This window comes from Tenebrio molitor, chromosome 6 (genome assembly GCF_963966145.1).
Source record: "Tenebrio molitor chromosome 6, icTenMoli1.1, whole genome shotgun sequence".
NCBI classification, from domain to species: Eukaryota; Metazoa; Arthropoda; class Insecta; order Coleoptera; family Tenebrionidae; genus Tenebrio; species Tenebrio molitor.
This window is the reverse complement of record NC_091051.1, coordinates 11,972,381-11,981,935: the sequence shown is the minus strand read 5'-3', so window position 1 is coordinate 11,981,935 and position 9,555 is coordinate 11,972,381. Positions and strand designations below refer to the sequence as shown.

General features: G+C 35.9%; 1 protein-coding gene across 2 annotated transcripts; it reads right to left on the bottom strand.

Moving 5' to 3' along the window:
- Positions 1-1,087: 1,087 nt before the first annotated feature.
- On the bottom strand, positions 1,088-3,010 carry LOC138134256 (gustatory receptor for sugar taste 64a-like). Of its 2 annotated transcripts, XM_069052436.1 has the most exons (6): positions 2,477-3,010; positions 2,238-2,423; positions 2,029-2,183; positions 1,536-1,979; positions 1,399-1,488; positions 1,088-1,346 (listed from the first exon to the last, which is right to left on the bottom strand). In XM_069052436.1, exons 1-6 carry the CDS (start codon positions 2,712-2,714, stop codon positions 1,254-1,256), a joined length of 1,206 nt encoding a protein of 401 aa, XP_068908537.1. In that variant the 5' UTR covers positions 2,715-3,010; the 3' UTR covers positions 1,088-1,253. The 2 variants fall into 2 exon arrangements, with proteins under 2 accessions (XP_068908537.1, XP_068908538.1); XM_069052437.1 differs by having other exon boundaries at positions 2,238-2,521.
- Between the last annotated feature and the right edge of the window lie 6,545 nt (positions 3,011-9,555).

Sequence of the window (9,555 nt, the reverse complement as noted above, 5' to 3'; positions counted from 1 at the left end):
CGCGAGGGGCTCGATGTTCTCATTAAGACCGCCGTTAGAGGATAGCAATCTGGACAATGCAGACGCATATCGTCGCAAATTAATAAAAATTGTGCCCATTTAACGCCACGTCCTTCATAAATAATTTAAGAGATGGCTTTGTAAATACGTTTTATGGCAGCTACTGCATGCACATGTGCATGTTGGATGTGTTTGTGGCAAATAAAAAAACACAATTTGGAGGTCGCCTCACATTTTGCATACCCATTGGTTTGTTGTCGCTCAGGGCTGACAATTATCGAGATAGACTAAATAAAAACGAGAAATTTGGTTACGATTCACACGTGCAGCCTCGCGAGAACGAGTTATGCAAATTCAATTTGCAACCGAGTAGTGCATCTACTTCATTTAGCAAAACGGCCAAAAATAGAACACCAAAAATGCACTCTGTTTGATTTAACAATTGACAACTTCAAGATAACGTTTTCCGAGCGTCGAGTTATCACTCGGATCTTTCTCAAACGACTCTTCAAAACAGACAATTTCAAAAATGGCACAAACTAAGTCAATGTTTGAATTGATGTTTGTTTTCTAAATTGCGCAGTCGTTCCACTTCCAAGAAAAAATGTACAGTGCACAATCAAATTAATCATCCAGATCGGTTCGATAAAAACACCGAAGTTAGGCAACCAACCACGCACTCCATAATTGCCACTTAGTTTTTATAGATTTTTTGCGTTATACTATTAAAAGTGAATACGGCACATGATCGTTACGACTGTTTGCTCAGAAAAAATAAAACGATTAATGCTAGCCGCTAGCCCAATAAACGTTAATTGCCTTAATTTAAAGCACATTTAACTTGACAACTCCAGCCAGAAACTCGATTAACTTAAAATTAGATCTTGATAAGTATAAATTTAGTGTCTAATACCCATTAAAAAGAAAAATACTTTTTATCTAGTGCAAAAAAAGGAATAAATTTTAACTTCCAACATTATTGGCGGAATAGCAAAACCGCTACTGTTTATTATCATAAACGATCAATAAAAAAGTTATTATCAATTAAAGTGAACGAATCTGAAAAAGATTTTATTACCATGCGGAAGTTTACGTCATAAATATCTACTCAAATTAACAAGAGGCACATGCACCATTACGTTCGTTTATGACAACTAAGATTTTTATTTTTCCCGCGGGAATGAATGAATGGGTTCTAAGGAACAAAAAGAACAAGCATGATTTAATAATCTAAAAGTTAGTACCGCACGGATTCATTCACAGAGTGAGTACCGTGATGCCTTCTTCCCCGATATTCCAAGAATCTGGATGAAGATTAGTTCGTATGTTAGTACAGCACTTACGATCTGAAATCAAAAGCACTCAGCATCTTGGTGAACAAAAGAATGGAATTGTCACTTTTAAAATCAAAGATTTGTTAATTCTGAAGAAGTTCTTTCCAGTGAAGCCCACTCTCTGGTATCCCACTGCGTAAACGAATTTTTCAATCTGAAAGATCAAATTATCTTTGGGTACAACTTCTATTCAACAGCTACCTCAATGTTATACATTTGCGAAGAAGTGGAAGCGAGGAGATGAAGTGGAGCCTCCGATTTTTCATAAACTGATCCTCCAAACCAACACACGCAGGTAGCTCTCAGGATTAGAAGGCCGAAAGAAATCGCGAAATACACAGTTTCCAAATGAGTTTCTCTCTTGGTTAAAGAGCGGAAAGAATGAAAGATTATGAAGTACACATTGGTGAAAAAAGAGAGGAGAATGAAATTGGACAACTTTTCATTCATTAGATGACAAATTCTACAAATGTGGGTGTAACCTTCACGAACTCTTTTCCACTTGGACTCTGATTTGAAGTTATTGTTTTTTAGAAATTTAACTTGTCTTGCAATTTGTTGAAATCTTGCAGCGATGTACAAATTGATGAGGATTATAAAGAGGTCGACGTATGTCCAGCAGCAAGCAAAGCAGGTGTTAACTACCTAAAAGTTGAACTAGTAATCGTGAAAATAAATTAACACTTTGTTTGACCTGTAGCATAACACCTATAAAATGAGAATACGGGATTATATCAAATATTTGATGAAAGCTCATTTTTTTAAAAAGATGTTTTAAACTTTGTTCCGTCGAGTTTTTACAATGAAAAGCGACGATTACTTTATTGCATTGAACTGAAAAATGTTCGACTACAAAAATAACGAAGATAAATACACATGCGACATATTTTTTAGGTGTATTACCGAACTCCAAAGACAAAAAGATGAAAGAAATCAGTTTGATCTTGATATTAAAATATTTGGGCCACTCGTATATAGCGAATATTTTTTCCATTTCGGCAAATTCTCTTACAAGTTGAGGCCAATCTTGTGCCAGTATTATAAAAAATGTGAAAAAGCAAGCATTGGTTAGATCGAATAGAGCACCGTCTGAAATTCAACGTTTGGTTTAAAAGACAAAAGACAATGTTGTGTGTGTTTACTTAGATAATCTGGATGGAATCCTTCTAAAATCATAAATCTGATGTTGGCACAAGCGTCAAACCAGCCTAAAATGCATATAAATAAGGAAAATATGACTCTCACCGACATCCAGGAAAATTTCAAAAAATTTAAATTGTTCGATGAAACTCCCTGAACTGGAAAAAAGCCGAAACATTGGGCTGTTATAATAAGAAACTTTAGTGATGCGTGAATATGCACCCTTTTACGGACAACCATGTTGGTGGCGTGTCTACTGAATAAAATACAACTCGTAGTGACATCGATCAGACGGTCGGAATTTTTGGTCTTGGATTTTGAACAAAAACGTAAACATGTCAATTTGTGTTTTTCCTGTGCTACTAGAAATGTGTTCCTTTTAACCACCTTGTTGTTGAAAGTAGTATTTTTTATTCAGGCGCAATAAGTACATACATCAGTCACAAAACAGCTCTTAACACCGAATTCTGAAGTAATGTCATTTAAAATAACATCAGTTGGTTTTATTATTTTTGTAAAGATTGTTATTGCACGGTATTTTTCGTCATTAAATAAAACGAATAACAGGAGGGAAACGGATTAATTTTTATTTATTCTTTTAGACTTCTGCATAAAATCTGAAAAAAAAACAAATAAGACAGAATATTCCAATTCTAATAATGAGAAAAAACTGTACACATTTCTTCTAGTCATTGGAAAAAACACTATTTGTCGAATAAGGTGGAGTGAAATGATAGAAGTAGAAGAAAATTGCAGAATTAATATAGAGCGATCAAATTAATTTGTGATCGAGTCATCCATTGATTAGAATCCGTATGTCTTTTGCGATTCATATGTCGAGATCTAACCTATGTTTCAAGCTATGTTTATTGGAGCGTGGAATTCAAGTAACGACATACGATTTCGAATTCATGGATAACTTGATTACAAATTAATTTGATCGCTCTTTATATCAAGAGAAAAGAAAGTAAAAATACTGAAGCTATTGCTTTCAAAAATAGCAGAAACAACAAACACCAAGACTTAATAAAGAAATAGTGATATAAGAAAAGCGGAATAGGGTATAATGCGATTATAAGAGAAATAGGGTTTCTCCAAGAAATCTCAGGAAAAAGAGGTCTTAATTTTAAACGTTTTTCAACAAAAAGATACAAGAGGTACCGGATGGGAGAGAACAAGGTGAATGGTTTGGGACGACAAAGAGAGTGAGACAGGGCTGCCCGCTTAGCCCCTTGCTATTTACGATATATGTGGCGGATATGGATGAAATGTTAAGGAAAGTTTGTGCGAGGGGGAGTGTGGTAGGTAGAGAAATAGTTTGGAGCCTGGCGTTTGCGGATGACTTGGTAATTGTGGCAAAGAGCGAAAGAGAAATTAAAGAAATAACGAAGAGCCTGGTAAAGTATGTGAGGAAGAAAAAGCTAGAAGTGAATGTTGAGAAGACGAAAATGATGGTGTTCAACAAGAGAAAGAGGAAGAGTGAAACTGGGAAGTAAAGAGTTCAAATATAATACTTGGGCTACACACAAGCCACGGATAAGGCACATAACAGAGAGATAGTGAGGAAGGCAAATAAGCTAGTGGGATGTGTTTGGGGAATAGGAGAGAGAAAGTGGGGAGGTGATTTTAGGAGGGGAATGATGATGATTGAGAGCATGATAGAGAGAATATTGATGTACGGGGCAGAGATCTGGGGATGGAAGGGACAAGAGGCGGTAGAGAAAGTGCAAGAAAAATATTTGAGATGGGTGCTAGAAGTGAACAGAGCAACGTCAGCTTACATAATGAGGGAAGAGTGTAAGAGGAATAGGGTGAAAGTGAAAGCGGGAAAGAGAGCGGCAAAGTTTGAGGACAAAATAGATGGAAGGAAAAAGTACAGGATACTGACGGAATGCTGAAAAGAAAAGAACAAGAACACGGAGAAGAGGGAGAGAGAAAAGTACTACCAGAGGAACGGGTATGCCAGTGAAGAAGTGGAAAGATTGAGAGCAAAAGGAATGGATGGATGTAGAGCTGAGTGAAAGGGACAAAGACATAGACAAGCAAAAAAGAATGGAAAGAATCAAAGAATCCAGATACAACAGGTAGTATGAGAGGTATATGACAGAGGAAATTCCGGACTACCTGGGAGAGGGTGCAAGAGAAAGAAAAATGATGGGGAGATTTAGATGTAGGAACGAGAGAGAAAACAGGTACTGGACGGAAGGAGAGCAAAGAAGGTGCAGAATGTGCTACGAGAAGAGAAAGACGATTTAGCACATGTGGAATGGATGTAGAGAAATGAGAGAGAGGGAGAGAAAGGAACGGGGAGAAATACTGGATGAAGACGGAAGGGAGATGGGATGGATGAAAGAGATATGGAAAAGGAGGGACAGAATGGAAAAAGAAAGGGATGGGGGATAGACAGAAAAATGTTTTCTTTTTGGAATTGTTATTTTTATTTTTAGATAAAACTGTAAGCAGGAATCGGAAAGCTCGTAGGGTAAATAAAGCATTATACAACAACAAAAAGAATTTTAACAGAACACACAAACTTGCTATTAAATTATTTCTTCGGCAGAATATTTCATAATGAAAAACTTCCATTTTTAAACGACGACAGTCTATTGAAATGCTAATTTTGGTTCTTTAAAGACTATTTTGATTGTAGAAATGTCTTCTATTTTAACATACATAACTTCTGTTACTGCAAATAGTTTTAAAATATGAAATATAAACATTTTTTGAAGAAATATAAAACCTTTAAAAGAAAAAATATAAAGAAACTGAAACTTAAAAAGTAGAAAAGTTCTACGCAAATAGTTATTATGTATTATTATTATTCGAATTAAGTATAAGTAATGAATGGAGCTTTTCCCTTATATCGAGATGTGCAACATTAACTCGAAATGTTACATGGAAGCATGAAAAATAATTTCATATGTAACATGTAATTCATTAACGCATCCGCTTGATATGTGAAAAAAAATTGTTAAATTGGTGTAATTTATCAGGGACAATGTAATTGACAGGGTCCAATTGCCGTAATGGATCTAATAACAAAATAAAGTAGTACAGAGGGAAAAGCAAGTTGTAGGACTCACCAGGAGTGTCATTAGTGCAAGTTGATGGCCGCGCCTCGACGTTCAATCTTCCACCATCAATAATCCATTTGCATCGAGGGAATTACAATTTATTATAAGTGATGACCTGTTGGTAACACTTGAGACAAACGATCGCTGCTAACGCTGTCAAAAGTGTCAAATTAATTTGTAGGAGCAGAAAAGAACAACGCCTAATCTGTCACCGACAATTAATAATGATTACACTTCAACCATTTTTATCTCGACAATAAAAATTCTTCCAACTTCTAGTATCTCCGTGGCAGGAGATAAAAATTAATAACTGTTCACATTTATTAAGCGAGCCAACATAAATTAAATAAAACATATTAGTGTCACTATTCGAGCGGCGGCTTTGAAGTCGCCAACAATTACCTCAATTAAACCAACGACTTATCTCTGGTAATTACATGTAAAAAATGTAATTTAGAGCTTTCTGATTTTCCGTTTAAATATTTACAATCCTACATCACGGACTTAATCCCGAGAAATGATTCCGGTCACGAGCATATTTCATAATTCGTGGAAGAGTGTCGATCCTGAGGATTATAAAAATTCCACTCATTTTTGATCCTCGCTGTTCTGAACATTATCCTTGTACATTTAATCATACACACTCACCGCGAACGTCTACACGAGTTTTCGAAGGGGAGGCTTCGAGTACGGTGGTGCTTTGAATAATTGCCCCAATTTCGTAAAATGCTCTTTCGCTGTGTGAGAAAGCTTGTGCACCTGTGGGAAAAGGTACAAAAGCATATCACAACAATCTGTCCGTCACTGCACCGTGACGGCCGTCATTATGCTCGCAATGCATGCCACTAGAAGGAAAAAATCTTAAGGGAAGGTTTTTATTTGCCTCTAATTAGACTTCTTCGAAAGCGTGTTGCCCAGAAGTGTTTACTCAACCGACAGTGACGAAGACGAATCGTCGGAGCTTTAGTCAAATCATATAAATACGAAATATCTAAAAACGACAGTTTTATTAGGACGAGTTTTATTCGAACGTGTTCGACGTTACGCTCGAAAGCACTGCAACTGCAGAATGTATTTCAGGATGCCACAAGGACACATAATTTATGATTGATATCGGAATAAAACAGCAACAACTCGATTAGAGGCTAATGCTGCGTATTTATCATTCCTCAAAAATAATTCCTGGAGATTTACATTTTATACTCGCCATCCATTAAGACGAGATATGGTATAAAGTGGAGCAAGAGATTCAATCAGTTTCCCGGTAGGATACCGGACAGTGCAGCCTCCAGACTCTCCGTAGCCCATAAAAGATTCCCAAGAATCCCATAATTGATTTAATAAAAATCGGAAAACGAATACAAGAAATCAGTCATGCATGCAACACCAATCTGTCACTCTTCGTTGCAAATATTCCCTATTCGTTACAATGAATGCACAAAATGCCCAGTATCGAATTGTATGTTCGATTGGTTCGGAAGAAACAATAAAAAAGACGCAGACGTAAAAAATGCTACACGACCAAACCTCTCTTTATCTGCTAAGCGTAACATTCAAAATATTTCAAATTGCCAAGCCGAAACGTTACCAAGGTGGATATTTATAAGGAATTTTAATGGGCGCGTTCTAGATATGGCCCAAACGTGTCATTTCCATTTTCTTAGAACTGTTATAAACGCATCTAAGGTTGGGCGGTGCGAAGATACGGAAATTAAACCCTTGGAAAAAATTAAACAACCAGTCGGCCTGAATTATTTACTGTAATCTTCATTTAATAGAATCTAACACGTTCAGGCGGCGCGGCACAACAAAGAGGGACGACACACTAAGGTATTCACACGCATTTGTAACAAGAATTGTAAGTAGGCACATACACGATCATCTCTCTACAACTCCGTGGAAAAATTGCATTGTTGGGAACTCAAGATGCAAATGCACAAAGTGATGAAACAGTGGCGTAGTGACCGGTGATTAACGTGTTACAGGATACAGACCCCTAATTACTATAATAATAATAATAATATCATTATCACACATGAAGAAATGTCATGAGTCATCACAAAAAAAAAATAAGTTGGAACTTTGTTTTGTCGAAAAACTTTTTCTCGTTGACAGTTTATATCGGGTGTTCATTTAAATTTCTCCTCAAAGTTGGCGTTGAAGAGTCGATTGTGAACGGACCAGTCGTCAGTCTGCAGCAAGGAGGTTAAAGTAACCTCCTTGGTCTGCAGAGTAAAAACACAAACGATTCAAACGACGCAAAAAGTGAGGTTAGATTTAAACAGCTCTATCCGTGATCTGTAATCCGTGGTGTGTTCACAATCGACTCTTCAACACCTACGTCCTCCGGTTTATACTTGTAAACTGCTTCTGAAACTCGAGTATCATCATGTGGAAGTGCAGAAGTTGTTGATACCATTCGTAAGGTAATTTTTGTATGGTATAGGGCCGCCATGTAGAAAACAGGGCACTGCATTATTTACCGTTACGGATATTTCTATCAAGTAATGATAATTCCTTTGAAAGCATTATTTACATTATCATTTATTTTTTTATACGCCCACTTTTACACGACATCCAGGTCGGAGTTTGTTCATACAACATTACGATTACAGACAATACTGATACTTTACTCCTACCATTACCCCGGAAGTCATTATGGCGATTGTTACCAAGTAATAACGAGCACATAGATAATTATGTGACGCAATGACAACCCCCAAATCCTTGTCCAATTTGACTACTGGTCATCCCTTCTACTGTTCTCAAATAATATTTATTCTTACTGTCAAACTGTTTAGGAGAGTTAACGATAACGACGCAGATGTTCGTTAGCTAATGTGTGGTGTCTTATGATGTTGGGCTACTTATTCCAGCACTCCTCAGAAGAAAGTGAGGCATTGTCAAAATCTGCTTCTTGTCCTATTTTTGTCTGAAGGAGTGTACGCGTGTAATTATTCGATTATTCTTATTGTCTGAATACTGTGAGCAGTTTAAAACACTGCACTACGTCATTGATGATATTGACTAGAAATTCGAAAGAACACGAAGAGTACGTGTTAATTGTGAAAACCACGTTTCATGAATTTTAAAGTCAGTGTAAAATCTTTTCATTTATTTGTTTAACATAAAATCAAATATTTTCTCGTGAGAGAATTGCCAATACCGACAAGAATTAATAATCTTTTCTGCACTCCTGTTGTACAGTTGGTAGCGAAGAAAACGGGAAACGAAAATTTTACTAATGTAAATTTGGTTTTGTCTATTTGTCAATTAATTGTCTACTTGACAATACCTATCAAATAATTTCTAAAAATCTCATTGAATTTTGACCATAATTCTAATTTATCTCTCGTAAGAAGGTTTCACACTATGAAAAAATTGTAAAAATGTGTCAATTTTATTCTGACAGTTCCAGTTTTTTTTTTCAACCAACTGTATAATACTGTAATTATTAAAGTGCTTTTTTATTAAATATCACTCACGGCAAATATCAGAGCAACTAGTTTATGAGGTTCAATCGCAAAACGTCAAACTTATTTATCAATTTCTCTTCATAGTCGTAGAAAAAGTATAGTATTTTACTCGCGGGTAATGGCTATACTCATCCGGATCATTTATGTTACTCGCCTTCAGCTCGTAACACAAAATCACCTCATGAGTAATAGCCATCATTACCAGCTCGTTGAATAACTTATACAACTTATTTTTACTTTTTATTTTAACTGTAATAATTAAACAAGAACTTTTTTTATCCGATAATTTTATTCTTCTATAACGTGTAAGCAAGAGAAGTGGCATTTTTTAGTTTGATATTGAAATAAATGTGCCTCAATTTTTTACAGCGATAAATATAACTGTAGATCATTTACTGCAGCAAGCCCATTTATTTTAACGAGTGATCAAATAAATATTGTCACCAAATTATCTCGTCTAATTACACTTGAACTTTTTTTCTTCAGACAATGTTCTCTTTTAACAACTCAAACATTATTTACTGCAGAATT

What these genes read in the sequence shown, in the direction of transcription:
- LOC138134256 (XM_069052436.1), bottom strand. Translation starts at nt 2,714, where the DNA reads ATGGTTGTCCGTAAAAGGGTGCATATTCACGCATCACTAAAGTTTCTT. An exon ending in TTATAGGTGTTATGCTACAG is followed by an intron (nt 1,980 to 2,028) that starts GTCAAACAAAGT and finishes TTCAACTTTTAG; the next exon opens with GTAGTTAACACCTGCTTTGC. An exon ending in ACAAATCTTTGATTTTAAAA is followed by an intron (nt 1,347 to 1,398) that starts GTGACAATTCCA and finishes TTTTGATTTCAG; the next exon opens with ATCGTAAGTGCTGTACTAAC.